Source organism: Pituophis catenifer, unplaced genomic scaffold (assembly GCF_029215685.1).
Source record: "Pituophis catenifer annectens isolate HBS135680 unplaced genomic scaffold, rPitCat1.0.hap2 SCAF_11, whole genome shotgun sequence".
NCBI lineage: Eukaryota > Metazoa > Chordata > Lepidosauria > Squamata > Colubridae > Pituophis > Pituophis catenifer.
The window spans coordinates 8,165,861-8,192,282 of record NW_027256891.1 but is presented as its reverse complement, the minus strand read 5'-3'; the positions used below and the strand labels follow the sequence as shown (position 1 = coordinate 8,192,282).

The 26,422-nt window shown below is 38.1% G+C and overlaps 1 protein-coding gene across 2 annotated transcripts in view; it reads right to left on the bottom strand.

The window, feature by feature from the left end:
* Positions 1 to 16,431: 16,431 nt before the first annotated feature.
* DCX (doublecortin) overlaps positions 16,432 to 26,422 on the bottom strand; it is a 142,433-nt gene continuing 132,442 nt past the window's right edge. For both annotated transcript variants that reach the window (XM_070951882.1, XM_070951881.1), the window contains 2 exons: positions 24,655 to 24,749; positions 16,432 to 16,556 (listed from right to left, as the gene is read on the bottom strand). In XM_070951882.1, coding sequence (XP_070807983.1) covers positions 16,500 to 16,556; positions 24,655 to 24,749 — 152 coding nt within the window. In that variant the 3' untranslated portion in view covers positions 16,432 to 16,499. The remainder of the gene's footprint in view (positions 16,557 to 24,654; positions 24,750 to 26,422) is intronic.

Sequence of the window (26,422 nt, the reverse complement as noted above, 5' to 3'; positions counted from 1 at the left end):
GAGAACATTGAAATTGAAATAAAATATACGCTAACAGACAAGGAAATGAGGAATAAGATGTACACGGCTCGAAAAAGGAAGATAAAAACAATGTGATTAAAAATGAAAAAGCAATGTAAAGATGGATAGTAATAATAAAAAGGAGATTTTTATAAAGGAATAAGAATGAATAAGAATATGAGAAGAATTTGTTATAGATATATAAAAACTGAAATAAAGAGGGAAGTTAGAATATAAGAGGAATTGAATATGTTAACAGAAATTTATTAATTTATATAAGGATCTGTTTGGTGCAAGAACTAAGTCTCAATGTTAATGTGTTACAAAGATGATAATGATAATGTGATTGAACATGAATAAGTAACATATAGATGGATGGTAAAACAAAAAAAGTGATTATGCTGGGATAGGCAGCAAACTAAGGTGATTATGCTGGGATAGACAGCAAAAACAAAGATGATTCTACTGGGTATAACAGTAAAAATAAAGATAATTATGCTGGGTTTGACAGCAAAATAAGATTATACTGGGCATAACAGTAAAACAAAGATAATTATGCTGGGATTGACAGTAAAATAAGATGATTATACTGGGTATAACAGTACAATTTAAGAAGCTTATGCTGAGATTAATAGCCAAAAGAAAATGATTAAGATGAAGATTATATGCTGGGAGATGATTATACTGGAATTAATATTAATAATGAAATGATTATGTTGTGATTAAGAGTTAAAATAAAGGTGACTATGTCGAGATAAACAGTAAAATGAAGATGATAAATGTTAACAGTTAAAATACTATGTAAATATCTTGATGATTTATGTTTTTAAGATATATCCATCCATGTTAAAAGAAAAAGAAATTGAAATGATATTGGTTAAGGATTTTAAGATTTAGGTAATGGGTTTTAAGACATTTTTAATTAGATAGAATTTATGGCAATAATGGTATAGAATATTAAGTTGTGTTATTTGGAAATTAAGATTTGAGGTGAAATAATAGAAAGGTAATTGATTTTTGTAAATTAATATAAATTAGATATTTTGTTTTTGTTTTTGTTTTTTAAAAAAGATGGTAATTAGTGGGGATTTGGAAAAAGCTTTTGTTAAAGAGAAATTAGTAAGTGTACCTACTTATGACCAGATCAATAGCTCATTCTGGAAAAATGTATCTTTGTGTGTTCTAATCAAAATAAAAAATTGTTAAAAAAGAAAAAAAGAAAACACAGATGAGAAACTACCAAAGGAAAGATTGCATCTGTTCGAAGTTTAAAAGGAGAAGCAGCAAATAAATTACAAGGATAAATAGGGGAGAAGAATCAAGGTTGTTGTCTTGGTTTTTGTTGGTTTGTGTGTTTTATTAAAATAAAATGCAGTTTTCTCCTCTCCGGCATTTACCTCCTATGAGATCTTAAATATTTCTCAGCAAAAATGAAAGCCTTGTCTTCTGGGTATGAGAGTTGCTCATATGATTTATGATCCACAGTCCTTGACAAATAAAATGCTAAGTTTTCACTCAGAAGTAGAATCTCACCTATATTATATAAGCTCTACTATCAAGTGTTCAGCTAGTAATGCAGTAATGTAACCAGCCAGTTTACACACATGTGGATCAATAAGCAGAGAATAAAAAGCACAATTCACATTGGTTCTCTGTCTTCCCAGCAATTACAACACACCTACAAGGGTCTTCTAAAATCCTTTAACTCTGCAGGTTTTAGTAAATTTTCATAGCTAATAATTGTGGACCAATTTATCTTCCGTAAATGAGTTAAAAATCCAATTTTAAAATTGCTTAGCTGTGTGGTTGTCATTGTGCAGTGAAAATCAATTAATTGGAGTGAAATCAATTAATTTAAAAACAGCTGAGACCAGCACTTTAGAGACTGGGAAAACCCAATGAGAATCTGGAAATGCCCTATAATTTGCTTTTCTACCTGTAAGGTGCTGCATTCCTATTTTATTGTTGTTAAAATGGTGGCACTCGATGGGGGAAGGGAGTAAACTGCATAATCATGACTCGATGAGAAATCAAGAACTCCATGAAGGCTCAACAGCATCTCCATTTATTTTCTTCTACGTTTGCCAGAAATGTTATTATTAACCCAATAGATTATGATCAGTCACTTTTTGATTCTCCTTCTTAGGTGAAAGCCATTTCCACTTATCTCTGTATCACAATCTAAGCAGGAGAAACAACAGAGCCAGACAGGTAGACATTTCCAGGTTTCTCTGCATCTGGACAATTTTTCATTTTCTTTCTGGCCAAAAGCTCACCTGAGTGAAACCATCCCAGAAAATCTTCCTTGCAGATTTTGGCTGACCTCAAATTGATCTCTCTTAACTTCTCAGTCTTTCTGGCCAGATAGTCTTGGAGAGGAGAAGTAAACACATCTGGAAAACAGACTGGAAATTTTGACCTAATTCGGACAGATGGGTATTTCCTAAGAGGAAGTCAGCCCATTTTCTGCAACAGTTTTAAATGGTCCAGAAGTTGCTATCTCTGATAAGGCTTTATGTGAAGCAAAATTGTGGTTAAGTCTTGAGGTAGACATGCCTCATCGCAAAACCCACCACAAGACTCTCACCTGATGTCATAAGACCTATTGACCATACAAAGCCCTTATAAACAGAGGAACACTGCCATCCCCTAAACTCCTCTGAAGATGTTGCCTGGTAATGAAATGTTGGGAAACCAACCCAAAAACTCAGAGAGGGAGGGAGGGAGGGAGGGAGAGAGAGAGATTCTGAGATTCCTATCTTCATTCATCCACAATGCCTTCCAGAGTCTAGGAATTCAAGCTACTTAGATGAGAAGTGAAACATTTTCAAAGGAAAAAAACCAAGAAAGTCCAACTGACTTTTGAAAATAATACCTTTGGGACTTGCAAGAAAATTGTGGAGACTTGTGCAGATGTTTGCCAGGAATCAAGAGGAAGGAAGGAAGGAAGGAAGGAAGGAAGGAAGGAAGGAAGGAAGGAAGGTAGGTAGAAGTAAAAGATACAGGTAGTTCTTGATTTATGACCAGTTGCTTGGTGATTGTTTGAAGTTATGACAGTCCCACTCAAAAACAGCTCAGATTTGAAGTTCCAGTGTCTGCCTTCCCACAGTCATGTGACTGTATTTCAAGCCCTTGTCAACCAATTTATAAACATTTGCTGCATCTGGCTGCCACATGACCATGATTTATGATCCTTATAGCAAACAATGGGTTCGCTTAACAACCCTGGCATTTGCTTAAGGATCGCTGCAAAAAAAGATATTAAAATTGAGTATGATCACTTGGTGACTTGCTTAATAATCATTACAAGTTACAACCTAAATTGCGGGCTCAATTACTGTTGTAAATTGAGGACTCCTTGTACCTACAATCAGTATGCAGCATTTGGAAGAGTTAGATTCAGATCCATATGTAGCTGGTATGAGGACCCGGTTTGTGGGGGCAATAAGCTGACTTTGTATAAAAAAAAAAAACACCGCTTAGGGGAGGGGGGGCGAAAGCCCTACTAAGCAGGTATATACAAAAGTATGAAGGCTATTGCTTAACGCATTGTAAGCCGCCCTGAGTCTCCGGAGAAGGACGGCATATAAATCGAACCAATAAATAAATAAAAAAAAAAATAGCCATGCAGCTCTTGATGTAGCTGTGGACGAATATTTCAGCTTCGAGCACATGCCTTCTTGATAATGCAGACTACCAAAAATCTAAACAGGGTTAGTACTTAGATGGTGGAGCATCCAAAATCCCAGGGGTCTGAACTAGACTAGGAAAATGAAAAGATCTCAGAAAGACAGCATGGGAAGCCTTTGGGAGCTGAGCTCACTGTGAGGGAGCTTTTATCTTCTAACCTCAAGAACCAGCATCATCACTTGAGTTAGATTAGGTAATAAATGATGAAAAAGATCTCTGAATGAATCTGCGGTTAATTATAATTGTGAATTCTCTATGCTTCAGAGTGGAGCTTATTAGGTAATGGTCTGATAATGCATAAAACAATGATAGTGAATCTTTTGCACTCCGTGTGTGAAAAATTTGGAAAATGTCTAACTTGAATTGCTGGTACATCACACATGCACATCCCTGAACAAAGGAGAAGCAATTTTTTACACATTCATTTATTTTTTTAGAAAACTACAAATGGAAGCAGCTCTGGGTAGCACAAGGCCTCCATTCATGAAGTGGCTTCAGAGAATGCTCTTCTGTGATCTCTACTGCCCCTGAAAACTGTTTGAAAGCATGCCGTGTTCATGCGCAATTTTCAGAGGCTTCAGAGACTCGAGAACATGGCCTTCGTGCATGACTTCTGGAGGACCTTGAGGCTGCTTCACCCCATTTTCCTTGGCCTCCGTAGACTCTAAAAATCATATAAGAATGGAGTATGTTTTCAAAAACAGATGCTAGGTGTTGGTGAATACTGGCGTGTCACCAAAAACATTTGTGGTGTGTCACCTTTGACACACATGTCATAGGTATAAAGCATTTACATTTTAAGTACTCAGCTTAGCATCCTTTGGCAGCTGACTATTTAGCAGCATATTTAGTAAAAGGTGAAAGATTTATATGAATTGAAGAAAATTCAGAGAATATAGAATGGGACTCATATGTGACTCTTTTAGCTTCTTGGACAAATGTCAAATCTAAATGAATTACATTTGTTTGTGAATATTTCCCACTTGTGAGGCTGAATTTTTATTTACCTTAATCCAGTTTCATTTTACAAATCATGACATCCACTTCTGGGGGTGACCAACATCTCTACTGTATCCCCCTATACTCTTGGAACTCCAATTACAAAAACAAGCTGCCCCACCCAAAAGCTTTGCCCACTTCTTTCTGAAAGCACCACCAACGGAACAGAAAAGACACATTCTTTCAGTCCACCACATCTTTCTTCACCTAAGTATTGAAACCAAATTTTATTTTGGAAGATGACATTACACACACGTTGCCAATGTACATTGAGATGGGGGGGAAAACAATGCATAACAAATATTGAGAGCAAAGCTATCACGTATACAAATTCTTCTTGCTGCATGTTACAGATCTCATCTGGTCGGGATTGGGTGGAGAGGACGACGGGCAATAAAAACAGTTCACAATATTTCACCATTGGAAAACCAAGAACTTGAAAGCATCAGGTCTTCAAACAGGGCCTTTCCAGTGGAGAGAAAAAGAGACTCAAAAAAGTAAGTCCGGGGTACATCCATCCAGTTTGCTTTCTTTTCATTCAAAGTCACTGATTCGCAAGTTCTTGGGTTTTTAGTCTCTGTAGACTCTGTTTGGAGTCAACCCAGGAACTATGGTTCCTTCAAATGTAAACGATCACACTTTTTCGATTGTGGTAATCATCAGAAGAGGGAACCATTAGGATAGAACGCAACATTTCTCCATTGGATCCTGGTACCATCGGGTGCCCTCTCTACCCCATTTCAAATATTCAGGGGAAAAAAGGGAAGTTCTTGACATTATATACATTTTCTCCTTTAAAAAAGTACAAAAAACCCTGAATGGCATTGGGCATAATGCTCCGGAAACACATTTGTGAAGTCTGTTGCCGTAAACAGACAAAAATCAAGGCAAGTTATTCTTAGGAGCAAGACATTGAATTGTACAATACAACTAAAATGAAACACCTTCCCACAATCAGTGCTTATTCAGGTTTTGTCCTCTTGCTATATTCCATGTATATATCAATAACTGAAAAAAAAAAACCCCACAAGAATGCAAAACACAGAAGGACAGAGAGAAGCCAAGAGTGGGCAAAAGAAATGATTTAAGGCATGAGATGTCAATACCATGCATTTACTCTCAAACTCTTCTTTGCTAGCAATCTAAAATGTCTAAAAACTACCACAACTATTTTAACGTCTGTCAGCTAAGTAGCCTAATTCTACCTTTAGCCATGGAACTGAAGCTTTAAAAAAAATAATCCCCCTCCCCCAAAGATCTCGATAAAAATGCTTTCTGTACAAGTTGAATGGCTGAAAAAATGGTGGACGGACTGCTAAGTGACTTGCCATGAGTTTAGAATGCAGAATGGGTTCAGAACATGCACCTTGAGAAGAGAGTGGGTTCATTGGTTTAAAGCTGCAATATTTTACAAGGCAATAACAGCCGAGAGTAGTTTGGGATGGAAACTCCAATTATTGTTCCTCATATAGAAAATGTCAATATCCCCAAGCAGGACATCATCAATAGAAGTGAAATTACCTGATTGACACCAAAGAGACTTTAAAGGACAGACTTTAAAAGAATTCCCTTTTGCTTAGGTCTTCATCAGACTGGAGTCAGGTTAAGGACATACAGGAGTTCATGAAAAGCAATCTCATAGTCAAAGGAACGAGGAGGAAATAACACATAGTCAATGGCACCATGTAATTTCCCTGAGCCCAGCTAATTAAGGAAAAAAAATCATATTGCTATCCTTGCTCAAAGAGTTTTTTGGAAGGTTCTTCCTCCATGTACCTAGAATTATGGAGCAGTGTTATGGATGGGAACAAGTTGGGATAGGAAGAACATTTGTAATTTGAATTGCACAGCAGATCATAGGGTCATCATAAGCCTTGTAAAAATGCTGTTCCGTCTCTTCTGTTACTGTTTGTACAGGTGGGCCAAAAGTACAGATAGTGCTACAGCCAGACAAATGTAACCACCATCCTGACTTTCTTTGAATTCCTGCTTCCTATGGACACCCTAATGGTGGAGATGTCATAGAACAACACACTAAGAGCTCATGATTGTGAGCAGGAAGCGGTGCAGAGCAAGTTGGTTCAGCAGGTTGAGATGTGGGCTGTAGCAACTATCTGAAGCATCAGCCATGATCAACTTCCTGGCCCCTCCATTTTGTAGTTCTATTGCCACATGGCCAATCCATGTTAATGTCCTTAACCACAAGTTTTCCAGGGCACCAAAATGCTGCTGCCTATTTTACAGTTAGTTGTCTCTCTATATCAATACTATAATGAGCTATTTTGATTGGAGAAGGGGTTGTTGGAAGCTTGGAGAACATCTCAAAAGGGGCATTTGCCATGGGAGGCTGGGTTTCAAAAAAGTAAAGATAGTTGTCACAATTATGTGATGGAAACTACAGCCTTTATGTGTGCCTGCAACACAAGTACAAAGGCCCAGGACTTTGGTCATATGATTGAGACTGCCATCTTGAATTTTTTTACTCCTCTGCAGATGCTCCTGATATGTGTCAGCCTTGTTTCATGGTGCAGCTTCACTTTAATTTAACCCAGTGCTGATTGCTAGAAGGGGGAATTGCTGCAAAGATATAAAACATTTTGAAATTTACTGAAAAAGAGATTATTTTTGTTGGATGTGGGTGAAAAAAAAGTTTCCAGCTTTTTATAAAATCCTTCAACTGTACTAATAGAGGGTTATGAAAATATTAGATTGATCTGTTAGAGAAAGATTAAAAAAACCCCTTAATTTAATTAATTCATCCTCTTTACAATGACTCATTCTTTAAATATGACATTCAAAACAAAACAAAAACTAAAGTATCCACCCTGTAAAATTCAACAATTCATACAAAGGACCTGTTTTTAAAGATTCTGTACAGAAAGTTTAAAGTATGCCAGCTAAACTTTAAACCTTACTTGCTTCTTCTTTTACTTTTTAAAATTCTTGGTTTTTTTCCCACTTCATTCCCACTCAACACAGAAAGATTATAGAAGAAAACACATGTTGACATCCTGGTTATATTATATTGCAGCTTTCTGTCACAAATGAAGCAAATCATACATAATCAGCTCAGAAAACTCAAGATATTAAATTACTGTCTGGTTTTAGTTCCTGACAGTCTTCAGGCCACAGTTTATTTTGCAAAAAAGCAGTAAAGAAAGAGATGCATCTCCCAAAAAGTAATGAATGTTTATGTAGATGCCATTCAGAGAGTTTTATAATTCAATGTGTTTTTGCTCTGTCACTTGCTAAGGATTAAGAAAATTGGCTGGTGGCATTCACACATCTGATGTCTCTACACAATTCTACTTTTTATAAGGTAATAGGTATGGAGAAAGAGAAGAGGTCAGGGTTCAGACCCGGGTTTAGGACAGAGATAGGATTGGTCAGGCTTTGGATGAAGGTACTGCAGTTCTCAGTGGCCGTCAATAGCATTGACCATGACATCCTTCTGGACAAGCTGCAGAGACTGGAGGTTGAAGACACTGTTTTATATTGATTCCAATCCTTCCTCAACAGATAGTTCCAGAAGGAAAAGATCAGTTTAGTGGCTCTTTATATACCCCTGTATATAAGATTGAGTTATCTCCTCCCATTATTAACACTTATAGAAGCTGTTAGGGAGGTCATTTGGCAGTTTGAGGTCTGGAATCATCAAGAGGCTGATGATACTCAACAATACATCATGACCTTGGCCTGTATTGAAAATGCTGTTGAAGTGTTGTCCTGATGTCTAGGGGTTGTGAAGATCTGGATATAAGAGATCAGCTTTAACTTGAACTCTAGCAAGACAGACAATGTTGCTTGAACACTGGAGTTCCTCTATGACCTCTTGTCTTAATTCTGGGAAAGTTGCACAGCTCCTGAGGGACCAGATCCACAACTTGAGGACCTTTAGACTTCTCTTTCTGGATTAGCAAATGAAGGTCCTGGCCAGGGAGGACTTTGCTCAGTTTCAGCTGGTGGACCAATTGCAGTCTCACTTCAGATAGGAGGATCCCTATCTGCCCTCATCCATAACATGAGACTACTGAAATAGATTCTACATGGGGCTGCCTGGAAAGAATATCTAGAAACTTCCATTGGTGCATACAGGGGCTACATCTGCTTTTCAAGTGTTCACTGCCTTCCTGTCAATTTCTGGATCCTATTTAAATGCTGGTATTCACCTATAAAAGCTCTTTATAGCTTGGCACATTGATGATGCTGGGAGAAATAGCTGGCTGGCTCCAGTTTTGGGAAGTTTAAGGGCAGAGAATGTGGAAGCTTTGTTTTTTTTAATTAGAAATTCGTTTGTCTCCAACATTATCTGCCTTCTGGGGAAAAAAAAGTGAAGACAGAATGGCACCTCTGGCTGGCCCCAGAGTGGAGTGGGAATGGGGATTTTGCAATAGGATTATCTTCCGTAGGAGAAGAGGAGGTGTCTCTTCTCCTATGAAGATAATATTCAATAATAATCTCAAGTGGACAGATTTTTAAAGTAACAGTGAGAAATAAAATTGTAATCATTTAATGGGAAACATGGTTTAGAAGTTTGTCAGTTTAAATATATGTCATGGAACAAGGAACAAGGAACAATATGCATAGAAGTTATTCCTTCAGGATAAGAAATCTTACTGAATGCAAGACATACTCTCCAGTCCATTCTCCTGACACTTTTCCTTAATAATCAGTTAATTTCCATGAGTCCTTTTAAGACAATTTTAGGCAATTACCATTGCCATGAATTCCTTTTAAAAATGTGTTTCAGAGAAGCATTAAGATCTTCTTAATTTATTGGATTATCTGGCAGAAACCAAGCTACAGATATCAAGACAGAAAAAGCTAACAGTTGTGAAAATGACCAAGAGTCTATGAAATTGACTATACTGGATTCTTGATTAAGATAATCTTGTGACATAGCCTAGAGAGCTGTTTTCTTAACTTTGACACCTTTAAGATGTATGGATTTCAACTTTCAGAATTTCCAAGGCCTCATGCCACAGTATGCACCACATCAAGGCCGAATGAGAAGCATGGTAGCCCCAAGAGTGCTTTTTTTCAAAAGGCAACTTTCTTTGTTTTTCCTTGAAGACATTTCATTCTCACCCAAGAAGCTGCTTCAGTTCTGACTGAATGGTGGAGAATGGAAGGATTTCTATTCCTTGCAGTCATCTTTGGAATCCTTCTATTCCCCACTGTCGGAAGCGAAACGTCTTCAAGGAAAAATCAAGAAAGTCCAGTTGCCTTTTGAAAAAAGTACCTTTGGGACAACCATGACCTGGATGACCAAGAATCTTCATAGATGAGAAGCATGGTATTTGTGTTCTAAGGGACTCAAGATCAAAGATCAAGATAAAAAAAAACCTGATTAAAAATATATTACAAAGCCAAGAAAGACGGCTGCCTCAGTGTGTGTGCAAAGACAGAATTAGACCTAAAACCTCTGAACACAGGTGATAACACCTGTAGTTTGCAACCAAAACTTTTCTAGCTTCTTCTACTTCTGCAGTTACATGCAACTGAGGGTTTTGTACTCATGTTACAAACCCAGCAGACATTTCATTGTACTATTGATCATGCACCTACTATAAGTGATATTTTGGGATGCTAACCCTACTGTTGTGCTGCAAGAGGCTACAGTTTATGTGCCTGGTAAATTTCCATTTTAATGTATTATGAATATTGAGTCTTTTAGCTCTTATAATTTGCATCATGAATTGATAATTGGTGACGGATGAATAAGAATTCTTATTTCTGACAAAACCTGTTTCAGGAAGAAATAGGTGATGTTAAAGATGGGATGCCAAATACAGAAAGGGATGAGGGGATTAGAAATTACGTTGGCATTCTAAATTTGCTGGGTTTGTCCTGGGAGGTGGGATTATGTATTTTTGTATTCTCCTTGTTAGCTGTAAGCTTGACAAGAGCAGTAATGCCAAATAGTTCTAGTATATGTTTGATTCCAGAACTTTCATATCTAAACCACGGGTGAAATCCAGCAGGTTCTGACAGGTTCTGGAGAACCAGTAGCGGAAATTTTGAGTAGTTCGGAAAACCGACAAATGGCACCTCTGACTGGCCCCAGAGTGGGAAAGGACTGGAGATTTTGCAATATCCTTCCCCTGGAGTGGGGTGAGAATGGAGATTTTGCAGTATCTTTCCCCTGCCATGCCTACCAAGCGATGCACGCCATGCCACGCCATGCCCACCAAGCCACGCCCACAGAACCGGTAGTAAAAAATTTTGGATTTCACCACTGATCTAAACAATATGGAAACCTGGATGTTTGGGAAGGAAATTAAGTTGATTAAGATCAAAAGGGCAATTTGACAGATGCTGTTAGCTGCTATGACTTATTATATAGGAACAATATTGTTTCTATTGGAAAATATTCAAGTTAGTAGCCAAAGAGAAGAAATGGAACTCTTGTGGTTTATGCTTCCATCAAAGAAGTAATATCCCAAAACAAACTTGAGGTTTTTTTTCTAGAGGCAGACAGCTTTGATTCTTTTTAGCATATTTTAAAGGCCTACATGAAGTTATTCCAGAATTGAAGCTTTTTTCAATCCATCCAACCTTGGCAACTTTAAGATGTATGAACTTCAAGTTGAAGTCCAAATATCTCCCAGAAACTTTCTCCAACATTTACCACAGATCTGCCCTTTCAAATTATCCATAATCTGTCCTCAAGACAACTGCCTTACCTTTGCTTCACAAAACTAGGAGAACTTCACAGTGGTCTCTACAGCATGTCCTTCATAATTTATGAGCTTCTAGGATTAAAAGGACAGATCTTCTTCATGACCGACAAAGACATTTTTACATGTATATTCACAATAGGCAGCTGCTGGTGCAAAACAAAAAGCATGGGACTGTAATTCAGAGATCCCCCCCCCCATGGTCCTCTGCAGTGAGAAGATTTTCATTTATGGGCTGGATGGCAATAGGGACCTTAAAGACATTAACAGTGGTCATGGATAGTTAAAATAAGAGGGAATGGATAAAAGCAAAGTTGCAGGCACCTGTGAAGGGCTAAAAGACTATATGGGGCCCAAGTGTGCAATTTGGCTATTGCTGTCTTCTACACCCTGAATCTGCATCTGCTCAAGTGCAAGAGTTTTAAAAAAGAAACCAAACATAGATTCCTAGAGCTAGAGCAGGGATGTATTGGAGAAAGACTGTCCCAGTCAGGAGGAAGGATCAAGTAGGGAATTAGTCTGGAATCGTTACATAGACATAAGAGAGAAAGGTCCACCCCACCCCTTGATTGCCTTTGAATCTTATCTAGTTTTTCCAGGCAAAAGCTTCTAGTCTGGGAAGATTCCTGTGGAATAGGCACAGAACAATAAAGTAGCTAGTTTGAAGCCTACTCATGTGAGTCTGGTTGATTGTGCCTGACAGGATGAGGTGTAACCTCAAGGTCACAAGTTACAGCATCAACTTTCTGTGGTCCTTGAATTCCTTCTGCGAATACATAAAGTTGTTATTTTGAAAGGGGAAGCAATAAACACTGTAGTAGAAATCCTACAATAGGCATATAAGAGCCAAACAAAAATTAAATACTTGCCCGCTCTGCCCCCGCCCCCCCCATCAACCTTGCTCATATGTGTGATACAGTTGTCCATCTACTGTGGCCCTCAGCCCTTCCCTCCTTAAGTGCCACTCCTGGCCACTCAACTTTTGAACTTGTGTATTAAAAACTGCTGTTATAGTCCTTCACTGCTTCTGTCTGTCATAATACAATCAGTTTATATAAAATAGGTGGCATCTATTTGCACTAATGAATGAACTGTAAAAGAAAAGCACCATAGCCTCTAGTGGTTTTTTTTTTTATGAGTTTGGAGCTGAACACACCTAGCATGGTACATATGGCTATTTGGCATGCATTTTAATTTATTTATTTTGTACAAAGAATCATGCAACATCCACTACATAGGCAGTTTTACATCTGACACTGATTTCTACCTACAGTTCAAGAACACTTACCTGAAAGATTCTTCTGGGAGTCTTGTTCTTTACCCTGTTTCACTTTTGCAAGTTTTGAATGGCTCCCCCTGCCCTCCCCCATTCCTTTTCTAGAAAGAAGAACCTTCACTTTCCATTGACTAGGCCTCTGGTTTCTGAATGCTGAAGGTGAACACTTACAAAAGCTGAATCTCACCATTTCTGGATTCAGAAGTAACACACAGCATGGCACAGCTCAAGCAACAACATTCCTGTTATATCAGTCTTTCAGACATGCCATTATTAAGTGCAATAAAAATGAAAGCCCAAATCTGTATTTTTGCAAAGATGTTCAGCTATAGCATGTAAACCATGATCAAGAATCACTACTGGAATGGACCAAAATTCTATCCAGTTTCCAGCTGTCAAAATGTCCAGGTTGTATGTCTAAAGGAACTTCAATTCCCTTTGGGATTTCAGAGAATTGGAAGTCTGAAGTAAATCAGCTGGGGAAAACAGATCTAGTTTATCATTCTATCTATGAGCTTCTCAAGGGCTTACAAGCTGGAGATAAATATGGTGGCTTCTCTCTTAATATGTGTTCCCAGCATTTTATACAAAGGACAATGCTACTTCAGAGTTTCCATTGGCAGATAGAAACAGCCTACATTTGTCCTCTCTGTGCAATCAAGAAAGAGTGAAGTTAACATTCAAAAGACTCTACAGTACTACTACCAAGGATAGGCTTAATGCTAGGGCATTGCCTAAGAATAGCAATCAAATAGATCAACCATCTATAGATGTATTTTGCATGGGTATGTGTTTGTGTAGGTGTGTAAGAGAGAGAAAGAGGGAGGGAGAGGGTCTGTTCTCCATGGCTCAGTTTTGATGGAGATCATTGCTTCTTTTCTATTAAACCAGGAAAGATCGGGTTGAAGGCATCAAGATTTTTAGACTCTTGACCAAAAAGGCAGTGTTGTCAAGAAGCATCATCACCTTTAGCAGAAAAGGATCATTCAATTTCAGTTTCCAGAAGTATAGCTCCTCTGATCACACTCAACTGGCAAAATAAGAACAACCCTTCAAGAGGGAGAGAAGAGAGAGCAGAAGATCAAAACTGGAGCAAAATGAATGCATGGCAAACAAAGCTTATCTCCAAGTTGACAAGTGTTCCTGTAAGCAATTAACAATGGAGGTCACCTTTGTAACCATGATTCAGAATCTCAGGAGGGACAACTATTGCCAGATCTGGGAGGGAGAGATCAGTTCCTGTTTCTGGTGTTGACAACAGTCAAAGCTCACAGTGTGTGCATTGATTAGTTGGGGTGGTCAGGGCTGCTTGGCTGTCTGTAGAAAGAAGATCTTTCAGGCCACCCAGGAAACCTTCCCTGAACTCAACAAATTCCATCCCTTCCCAAGCTATAAGTACTTTTCCACCAAATATGTCTTTTATGGCATTAACAAAATGACTCACCTGCCAACCCAACCACCCTTCCCATGAGGTAGAGAAGTATTCCTGTCCCTATTTTGACAGATAAGGTAAATTGAGGCACCAAGAAATTAAGAGACCTGCTCCAATTTATACACTAGATCTGCTAGGGGGTCAAACACACCATGGGAAATTCTCCTGTAGATCTTTTTCTGTGCTTTGTCCTCAAAGTCAGCCTTCCCCATGGCGATCTGACTGTGATCCTACAAGGAAAATGGTTCTCCTGAACCAATGTTTAGTGGATGCATCAGACCAAACGACAACATTGGGGAATAGGGAATTTTAGACACTGCTTTGGCTAGCAATGGGTTCAGTCTTACTTGTCTTTGTGGTGCAGGATTGTGGTTAACTATAGGCCACTCCATCATCTGACACCTTCTCTGCAACGATAACATCCTAACACTCAGCTCACTCACATCATCACCATAACTCAAAACTTGCTAGTGGTGCAATGATCTTAACCAGTGGGTTAAGAGAAAGTCATTTTAAGAAATGGGAAATCCCCCCACCCCCAGGTGAGAAAAGAAGTGAGCTAAGTAGCCACGTGAAAGCATTTAAAATCATGCCTGTTCAGCTCACCTTTCCATTTCATGCAAGTGGCCCAAAGCAGCTTTTCCAATCGAAATGAAAGAACAAACTCTCATCATACACATTCTAAATTCAAAAAGGGGTTGCCACCCCAAAAAAGCAGAGCACCTCATATGGAAAGATCCGAGAATTAAAAAAAAAAAATCAAAGCACTTATTTTGATGAATCAGGAACAAGGCGGTACACATTATCCAGCACTGATAAAAAGGCATAGGGAAAATGGTCAGCCCTGTATCAAACATTGCATTTACAATTACGAAAAAGGGAAAAGCTTGCTTATGCTTTGCATTCTGTTCTAATGGGCTGTTTTCATAGAAAAGAGGACTCAAAAGTAGTCTCCTGGCCTTAATTGGGATTCTTGAACATGCCGAAAATGGCAAGATAAATCCAGCATGTTGCACAGCGGGTGGGGTGGGGCTGGAGGCAAAAAAATCAACATGGTGCCCCTCAATTGAAACCCAAGCTGTTTTGAAGCTCCAACACACATAAAAGGCAAGTCAGGGCTCCAATCCAATGATATGGGGGAGAGCAGACATCTTGACTTCTTTATTCTCCCAGAGGCCCCTAATGTTATAAACCCCTTCAAAATACTCACTGAATGGTAACAGCCCACCTCCCCAAAGCACCCAATCATGATGCCAGCCCTGGTTTTTTTCCTATTTCAGATGCTAAATTTGGCCGCAACTTCAAAAACGTTTCACTGCGCAGAACATTTTTCTATAGTTTTGTTTTTCTATTTTTTAAGCAAAATCAAGTCACCAGTTTTTACTTTTTTAAAAAAAGAAAGAAAGAAAGAAAGAAAGAAAGAAAGAAAGAAAGAAAGAAAGAAAGAAAGAACTTGAAGAATTGCTTCTCTACAACCTAGGTAAAGTCATTTTTCCATTATAAAATTGTACTGATTTCATCTTAACAGCAATCGCAGTAGTTGTAGGAACAGAGAAGTGTTAGAAACCTGAAAACAAAACCTTCACAGTGTTTTCAGTGTTGGCTGTTTGCAAGGCATTAAGAATCTTTCAGAGATCAAGAGATACCACGCAGCACTTCCAGTAACTTCATATCAACCAAATCATTTTTTTTATTGCCTTTAAAAAATCCACTGCAGTGAAAAGATCCTCGCCTTAAAGGTCCTGCAGCAAAACTACCATAAATAGCTTTTTGCTCATTTATTTTTGGGACTTGCTGTGATATATTGACTTTATTACCATCATGGATTTAGCCCTTGATGGCTGTGAACATAAATCAAGTACAGTTAATAGGAAAGTATTAAATTTAACACAGGAGGAGTGAGGGGAACAAAGCTACTTTGGTAAAGTTGCTGGTAACTATGAATGTCTGAAAAACATCCTGGTGGGAAAAGTTGAAGTTTAGTGGCAGTGTTGCCACATCTGCTGATGGAATATTTTAACATGGAATCTTTTGAAAAGACTATCATTTTTTCCCCTACACTGACAGCCAATCCTGGTGTCATTGCACCCAGTACAAAGAGAGAGAATAGAAAGTCGTAAAATCACGATGTTCTACTTCATCTCTGGCTCCAAAACCCACCAGGAATAACCGTTTTAACTTGGATGGCGAAGTTCTGCAAGTGGTTGGTATCCCTTTACCTCTGGTCCGTTGCTAGTGTTGGTTTTGTAACACAGAAGAGAACTCATAAGAGGAAAACAAAAAAGCAAAGAAAGCATAACCATAAATTTTGTGTCCTTGGATTGATTGTGAGCACCAGTGACCTCTCTGCTCCGTTGGGCAGAAGTACTGCTCTGCATTTAAAACAGAGCGTGTACTACAGAGACGGGGAACTGGGTTTCCTTTACATGGAGTCTCCAAGAGAATCAGAGTCATCCAAGGATAGAGGCAGGTACAGGTCCTGTAAGAAGAAAGGGACAAGCGTTAAATCCCACAATTAGCCTGGATGGCATCAAGAGGAAGGAAACAACAGCAGCCAAAAACTTCCTTTGTATGGATGAAAAGCTGGCATAGGACAGAATAACAGAGTTGGAAGGGACCTTGGAGGTCTTCTAGTCCAGTCCCCTGCTTAAGCAGGAGACCTATACAGTTTCAGACAAATACTTGTCCAATTTCTTCTTAAAAATTCCAGGGATGTAGCACCCACAACTTCTGAAGGCAAATCCCAAAGGTGCTTTTTCAAAAGGCAACTGGACTTTCTTGGTTTTTTTCCTTTGAAAATGTTTCGCTTCTCATCCAAGAAATTTCTTTTTTTTTTTATTGAAAAGTTTTATAAGAAATACAAACATTTTCTCCCCCCCACCCTTTCCCCCTCCCCTCCTTCCCCCCCTCCTCCCTCCCTAGACTTCCCAGAACAAGCACAGGGTATAGCATTCACAAACATAAAGCTAAAATATACTAACAAATTATTGCATTCATATTATCCCTAAATCTTTAACTCCTTATAATTCAAAAACTATAAACATAGACTACTTAAAAATATTTCATTCATAAGCTATATGAATCTTCTTGTTCGGATACTTTTTTTGTATATAGTCAATCCATCTTCTCCATTCTGATATGTATCTTTCATTTGAATGATCTTTAAGATATGATGAAATTTTTGCCATCTCTGCCAAATGCACAACTTTAAATGTCCATTCCTTAATGGTAGGTGGATCTTCCTTCTTCCAGTATTGTGCCACCAGTAACCTGGCAGCTGTTATCAAATTCAAAACCAACTTAGTCTCTATTACAGTACAATCCGTGACTATTCCCAACAAAAAAAAAAACCTGTGGTGTAAATTTAATTTTTTTCCTTAAAATATTTTGACTAATCCACCATATTTTTATCCAAAAAGCCTTAATTTTTTTACATGTCCACCATATATGAAAATATGTAGCATCTTCACACTCACATCGCCAACACTTGGGTTGTAAATTTGGATACATACAGGCTAGTTTTTGGGGGGTCTAAATGCCATCTATAAAACATTTTGTAAAAGTTCTCTCTTAAGTTTTGAGCTTGTGTGAATCTTACATTTCTAACCCATATCTTTTCCCATGTATCCAACATTATTGGTTCACCTATGTTTTGTGCCCATTTTATCATACAATCCTTGACTAGCTCTGTTTCTGAATCTATTCCCACTAATACATTATACAGCCTTTTAATATGCATTTGACCTTTATCTCTTATTTGCTTTATCAAATTCTCATCCTGCTGCAAAATACCAGTTTTTTTATCCTCTCTCCATCTGGCCTGCAGCTGACCATACTGAAACCAAGTCTTAATAATTCCTTCTTCTCTTAATTGTACCATAGATTTTAATTGTAATCTAACTCCTTCCTTATAAAGGAGTTCCTCATATGTAAACTTATCTTGCTTTTGCTCCAAATTTATATTCTCTATCGCGTGTCTGGGTACTGTCCATATTGGTAACTTATCCTTTAGTTTATATTTATACATTTTCCAGACACGCAGTAGAGCATTTCTTAATATGTGACTTTTAAAAGTCTTGTCTACTTTCTTGTCATACAATAGATAAGCATGCCAGCCGTAAACCAGACCATACCCTTCAATATTCAGTATCTTTTCCTCCGTTAAATTTATCCCATCTGTAATTACTGAGAGGGTAGCGGCTTCATAATACAGTCTTAAGTTGGGCATTTTAAGACCACCTCTTTCTCGGGTGTCTTGCATTATCTTTTGATTAACTTGTGGTTTCTTCCCTGCCCACACAAACTTGTTTATGCCCTTCTGCCATTCCTTCAGATTTTCATCTTTTTTGAGTATAGGTATCATTTGAAAAAGAAATAAAAATCTTGGTAAGATATTCATTTTTACAGCGGCTATCCTACCCAGCAAAGACAGTTGCAATTTTTTCCAATTTTCCATCTCTTTCTGTATTTTTTACCATAACGGTTCATAATTATGTTGATATAATTTCGTATTTGCAGTCATAATATAAACCCCTAAATATTTAACCTTCTTAACTATTTCAAATCCTGTTAACCTTTCTATCTCTTCTTTCTGGCTTCTGTCCATATTTTTAGCTATTATCTTTGTTTTAGCTGTATTTATTTTAAAATCAGATACTTGTCCATATGAGCAGATTGTATCCATCAAGGCTGTAATCGATTGTACCGGTTGAGCTAAGGTAACCACCAGGTCATCCGCAAATGCTCGTAGCTTATATTCATGCTGTCTAATTCTAATTCCCTTTATTATATCCGTCCCACATATTTTATTTAATAAAATTTCCAGCATCAAAATAAACAATAATGGAGACAAGGGACAACCTTGCCTTGTTCCTTTTTCTATATTAAAATTATCTGTTAAACCACCATTGATTATTATTTGCGCTGTTTGTTTTTGATATATTGCCTTAATAGATTGTGTAAAATATTCTCCAAATTGCATCCTTTCTATTAGTTTTAATAAAAATTGCCAATTCAATCTATCAAAAGCTTTTTCAGCATCCAAAAAATCTAGCACTGCGGGGACCTAGTTATTCCTTCCCAAATACTCTAATAAATTAACAATTTGCCTTACATTACTTTTCATTTGTCTCCCATTTATAAAACCAGTTTGATCATGATGAATAATTTGCTGCATAACTGTCATTAATCTATTTGCTAAAATTTTAGCAAAAATCTTATAGTCTGTATTTAAAAGTGAAATCGGCCTATAGTTTTTAGGATCTGTATAGTCTTGCCCATCTTTTGGGATCAGCGAAATAAATGCTGTCTTCCAAGTTGGAGGTACCTCTCCTCCCTGTTGTATATTATTGAATAATTCCTTCAATGGTTCCACCATTTCCTCCTGTAAACTTTTATAATAAATAGCTGTCAAACCATCCGTTCCGGGAGCTTTACCCACTTTCAACTGCTTAATTGCAAACATAATTTCCTCGGAAGTTATCAGTTGATTTAAGCTATCCCTCTGCTCTTTTGAAGTTATATAAATATTCTCTTTCTGCAGATATCTATCTATCTATATCTATATCTTGAATTTTATCACCAGTATACAGCCTTGAATAGAACTCTAAAAAAGCTTTTTTAATCAATTCTTGCTCATAAACCTCCTTACCCTTGTATTTTATTTTCTCTATTGTCCTTGCTTTCTGCTTTTTCCTTAACAAATATGCCAGCCACCTGCCTGGTTTATTAGCATTACAAAAAGTATTATGTTTTGCATATTGTAAATTGGTTGCCACTTGATCTGCTATTAACATATTAAACTGACCCTTCAATAAATTGATTGCCTCTTTAATTTTCTTATCTGTTGGGTTGGCTATTAAAGTCCGTTCCTGTTTATTGATCTCCTCTTCTAATTCTTTTCTTTTTGCCCCCTGTTTCTTTCTATATTTATTATTCAGATATATCAAAATTCCCCGCATGTAGGCTTTACTTGCATCCCATACCATTTCCATAAATGTACCCTTTTGCATATTCATAGCAAAAAACTCTTTCATAAATTTTTTACACTCTTTTACATTTTCTTTGTATCTAAACAAATTATCATTTAACCTCCAGGACCTCCTAGGCCCTTCTCCATACTCCAATTCCATCCAGACTGGACTATGGTCTGTCAATGTTCTTGAACAAATCTTTGTGTTCTTCACCCTAGATAATAAATCATTAGTAATTAATATAAAATCAATCCTTGAAAAAGATTGATGTCTATCCAAAAAAAAAAGTAAAATCTTTTTCTTCTGGGTTTCTTTCACGCCAAATATCCCTCAACTCCCAGTCGTCCATCATCTCCCAGAATGGTTTGGGCAATTTTGCTCTTGTTAAAACATTTTGTTTAGGTCTCTTCTTATCTTTTTTTACGTCCAAAACACCATTCCAATCCCCCAATAGGATACAAGTTTTAAATCTCCATTGTGTCAACTTTGAGTGTAGTAAGTTATAAAATTTTTCTTGTTGTTGGTTCGGGGCATATACTCCAATTACAAGTGTTTTTTCTCCTTTTATTAAAAGTTCAATCGCTAAAAATCTTCCTTGATCATCCGCTTCAACTAATTCTGCAATTAAGTCTCTTTTCACATATATAACTATACCATTTTTCTTCTCTGATGCTGCTGCAACATAATGTGTACCTAATCTTGCATTTGTCAAATATTTTTGATCTTGTATCCTAATATGAGTCTCTTGTAAACAAATTACTTCATTCTTAAATTGTTTAAGATAGTGAAATATTTTCCTTCTCTTCTGTGGAGAATTCAAACCATTGACATTGATCTTGCCTCATTTGACATTTAGGTCTTGCTCCTCCCACAGCTTCTGATTTGGTAGTTTCTTGAGTTGCTATCTGCAGTTGTTGTTGTTGCTGTTGTTGTTGCTGTCTTAATTCTTCCTTACGCTTAGCTGTTGCTGCTCTGGTCTGTCTTTGATCCTTCGGTTCTTCAAATATATCAATTAAATCCACATCTTGAACAGCCATCTGAATTTGTAGTGGTTCTTCTTGACCAGTCAAAACTCCCCCCTGAACTACTGTCAGTAGTTCTTCTCTTTCTCCTTCCATTACTTCCTTCTTTCTTTTTCCTTCTGGTGATTTGGGTGTCCCAGCCTTTAATACATTGATGTAAAAATCTCTTGCTTTCCATATTGTATTAAGCCGATATCTCTCTCCAGAATACATCACCACTAAACCGGCCGGCACCTCCCATCTGTACTGTAATTGGCGTTTTTTCAACTCATCCACCAGAAAAGCATACTCTCTTCTAGCTCTCAACATCTTGGGGGGGGGATTTCTTTCATTGTCATCACCTCCTGGCCTTCAACCTGAAGCTTGTTTTTAAAAGTAGCCTGTAAAATTTCATTGCGTACTTTCTTTGTAGTAAAATATATTACAATGTCTCTTGGTAAGTGTTTCTGTCTGGCCACCCAAGAGTTAACACGATATGCCTTGTCGATCTGCCAGCCCAGCTCAGTTTTCGTCTCCCCCAGCAACTGTGCCAATGCCTCTGACATCATTTCTTTCAAATTCTCTTGTTTATTCTCCCTCACCCCTCTGAATCTTAAAGCAAATTCCATTTCTCTATATTGTAACATCGTTACATCAACTTCAGCTCTCTCAAGTCTGCTGTGAGTCTCTCCCAATTTATTATCCAAAATTTCCGTAGATTGCTTAATTTCTTCAACTTTATCATCCACCTTTTCAATATCACCTGCCAAACGTTTAAATGCCAATAATATATCTTTTCTAATTTGCCGATCCCGAATTAAAATCTCATCTGAAACAGCCTGTATTTTTTTCATTAGTTTCATTAATTTTTTCATTAGTTTCATTAATTTTTTCATTAATCACAGTAGCAATTTTGTTTTGTGTGGCTTGTAGGGCTTCTTGTATCATCTCAAACGTTAAAGTCTGTGGGTCTGTTGGGGGGGGGGCATAGGCTTGCAATCTAGGAATATGAGCTGGGGAGCTTCCAGCACTCCCAGTTCCTTTAATAGGTACAGTCTTTACAGATTTTGAGGCCATTTTCAGTTTAAATTGATCATTGTATTTTAATCAGAAGCCAAAAAGAAAAGTTCATCAAAGTCAAAGAATTTTCCCAATCATAAATTAACGTTTAAAATCCTCCTTCTCTCAGCACAACAGTTCTTTCCAGGCAAGAGGCTACCAGTGAAACGAAACTTTCTATAGCTTTCACTTTCTCCACCCTTCCCTTTCAAGCTTCAATCGCCATTTTGTTGCAAATTGCTAACTTGTTACTTCCGAAGGAGGCTATAAACAGTGGAGTTAAGTGTAAATACTTGCAGTCTAACTTCTCCTGGCTTGTTCTGCCTGCAGCAATTAGAGATGTTAAGAATCCCCTCACTTGTTATCGGCAGAGATGGTCGCAGCTTCTAGCTCCGCTAAATAGCAGAGTCTCCCCAGGTCCGGAGCAGATTGACAGACTTCTAGGGAGCCCTCTCCCTTCGCACCCCCAGATTTCTCCTAGGGCGCTTGGGGGTCTCTACCTCCACCTGTTGGCTCTTCTCTCTCCCCTTTGCCCGGGGAGAGGGTTTCCAAGTCCCAGACAGCTGTTTTTCGGCTGTTCTGGGGCTTTTACGGTACCGGGATCAGTCGCCCACGGAGGAGCGTCAGCAAAGTCAGCGGAGCCAACCGGAAGTCCCTCATCCAAGAAATTTCTGATGAGTTCTTGCATGAGAACCGAAACATTTTCAAGGGAAAAAACTAAGAAAGTCTAGTTGCATTTTGAAAAGCACCCTAGGCACAGCCATGACCTGGATGACTGACAGTCTCCAAAGACATTCTGAAAGCAAGCCGGTTCTGCTGATTAATTGTTCTGACTGTCTGGGTGTGTGACCACATTTGTGCTTGTGTGCATGAGGAGAGAAAGGACATGGAGATTTAGAGGATGTTAACAGTTAAGCCAAAACAACTGTTACTAGCAGTCCTGACCCAGAAAACAGCAGCATCAACAAAATGTAATTCTAGAATACAGATAGGCCTTGACTTACAACAGTTCATTTAGTGACCATTCAAAGTTACAATGGCAGTCATAAAAGTGACTTATGATCATTTTTCACCCTTACAACCATTGCAGCATCCCTGTGGTCACGTGATCATAATTCAGATGCTTGGCAACTGGCATGTATTTATGATGGTTGCAGTATCCTGGAGTCACGTGATCTCCTTTTGCGGTCTTCTGACAAGCAAAATCAATGGGGAAGCCAGATTCACTTAGCAACCGTGTTACTAACTTAACAACTGAAGTGATTCATTTAACACTTGTGGCAAGAAAGATAGTAAAATGGGACAAAGCTCACAATAATTTTCTTGCTTAGCAACAGAAATTTTGGGCTTAACTGTGATTGTAAGTTGAGGGCTACCTGTACTTTACAGCTTGCAGAGGCAACATTAGCTTCAGTGCTATTCTAAAAGCAGACCCGCTGGCTTAAGGCTTTTTCCTACAGTATTTCCCATTCTTTGAGGTCTTGCCAGGGACAAAGCTCCTGATAGTTAAGATTTCTGACAATTCTAAACTGTGCAAACTCATTTGAGTGACCTTCAGCCAGACTTTCTCTCTCAACCCACTCTACCCCCTATATTTGTTGTTGGGAGTGAAAAATAGGAAGAAGGAATGCAATTCCCCCTATCTTGAATTCCTGGGAAAAAAGTGGGAAAAATAATGTTAACAAATAAATAAGCAAAGAACTGGCACAGTTGGGAAAGACAAGATGGCTTCCGAGTTGCGAAATGGTCAGGAGTCCTATTTGAAGTAGAAGTGTTCTACCCTCACAGAGATCAGCTCAACACAGTTTCATAGAACATAGAATAACAGGGTTGGAGGGGACCTTGGAGGTCTTCTAGTCCAACCCCCTCCTCAAGCAGGAGATCCTATATTAGTAGCCCCCAACCTTTTGGGCACCAGGGACTGGTTCCATGGAGAAAGGTTTTTCCATGGACTGGAGGGGGCATGGTTTTGCATGCTGCCTGGATCCCTTGGATGGGGCTTCACTCATTTGCACGGACTAGTATCCAGAACAATACGGAACCCCATCCTATATCATTCCAGACAAATGCCTGTTCAATTTCTTTTTCAAAATCTCTAGTAATAGAGCACTATCAACTTTTGGAGGCAAGTTGTTCCATTAGTTAATTGTTCTCACTGTCAGAAAATTTCTCCTTAGTTTCAGGTTGGATCTCCCTCTGATAAGCTTCTACCCATTGCTTCTTGTTCTGCCTTCAGATGCTTTGGAGAATCTTACCTGTTACAGCCCCTCAAGTATTGGAAAACTGCTATCACATCATCCCTGGCCCTTCTCTTCATTAGACTAGACATACCTAGTTCCCTCAATCCTTTATCATACGGTTTAGCCTTCAGTCTTTTAACATCTTTGTTGCTCTTCTCTGCATTCTTTCGAGGGTCCCAACATCTTTTTTGGATCCTGGTGACCAGAATTGGATGCAGTGGTCTCAAGTTTGTTACCTTCAAGTAACTCTCAACACTGTGTAATCTGCTGGAAGGAGGTTTAGTAAGGTATAAGAAACGTAATACCTTGTGCTTACGGAGACTTCCTGGACTAGTAGGTGTAGAGATTGGGGATTGCTTTGATTTCGGTGTGGAAAGCTGGCTGCTTGATGTTCCATTTGCTGTCAGGGAACAAAAGGAGAATCACTCATGAATGAAGATCAACATTAAAAAAAAACCTCAATTACATTCTAGTTTGTGAAATCTATAGCTGGGAAACAATGAATTGGATGATATCACTTTTCTGGCTTCATAATTAGGGTTTTACTTATTTTATTTAGTGTGAGCAAAGAAGTATTATAGGGCAATTCTGCATATGGTTTCTCTGCTATGCAGTATTAGTATAAGCAAAGGTGTTATATGACCATCTGAATTGCTATATCAACCCCTCTGAATTTGCCAATTAGCCAGAAAAACAGTAGGAAAAAGATAGAGGTGGAAGGAGGAGGCCAGGTGAATAATTTCAAATACAGGTAATCCTTGATTTACGACCACAATTGAGCCCAAAATTTCTGTTGCTAAGCAAGACAGCTGTTAAGTGCATTTGGCTCCATTTTATGATCTTTCTTGTCACAGTTGTTAAATGAATCTCTGCAATTGTTAAATGAATCATATGGTTGTTAAGCAAATCTGGCATCCCCATCAACTTTGCTTGTCAGAAGGTCACAAAAGATGATCATATGAGCCTGGGACACTGCAAACCTCACAAATACACACCAGTTGCCAAGCATTTGAATTTTGATCACATGACCATGGAGATGCTTCACACGGTTGCAAGTGTGAAAAATGGTCATAAGTCCCTTTCTTTAGTGCCACTGCAATTTTGAATGGTCACTAAACAAATGGTTGTAAGTCGAGGACAACCTGTACTAAGTTGTAAAGAGAAAAACAGATAACTAGAACTAGAGAAAAATTTGCCATTTTTTCTTTTTAACACAGCCCTGGAGTCACACTAAACTAAAATTGTTAATGGTTAAGGTTGATTGACTTAATAACTAATATGTGAATTATTTCACAATGTCGCTATTTGAGTTTTATAAGCTGCTTAAGGTGCTCTCAACATTTGACTTCTTTGAATATCTTGCAATTTTTTGTTATTATGATGCCTTATAAAAGAAGGCTATGAACCATCATCCACCAATTCCTGGATTCCATTTTGCTTTGTTAAATCTGATTAAAGCATGAAATGGAGGGAAGAATAGATGGAAGACTATGCCTGCTTTTTTCTTGACAGAAATCCATGAGATATAAATCTAGCAGGGCTTAATTGCTTCATGAACTCCATTAGAGAAGTGCATAAATTTAAATGCCAGACCTCACATATTGTGCCTGCTGTTGTTATTCTCCATGGAAACTGTTCGTCACTCTGCAGTTTAGAGAAAGAAACTCAGTCTAAACTAGAACTGCACACTGTATAATAATTTATATGAGAACAGCACAGCCCATCAAATGTAGCCAGGAATCCTGCGTAAGTATCTCCCTATAATAAAGATTTATCTTTAAAAAATCTTTGGTCTTATTGTGGTTCATGGTGAGGCTTGACAATTGTATTTGATGGACTAGTTCTATTAGTGCCAATAATTGAACTTTAACTGAATGAGAATCAACAGCCTGGTGCTTTCTTGATGTGAGAAAACCCAGATGTTGCAATATTTGCTGATGAATTTTGTTCCAAGATCATTAAAGAAAGAGGCATTTTGCAAAAGGATAGTCAGTGGATTTCTGTTTGAATGGGTGTACATTTCCTCCCCAAATTGGAGTCAGGGAGTTCAGAATCACAGCCTATAGTGGTATG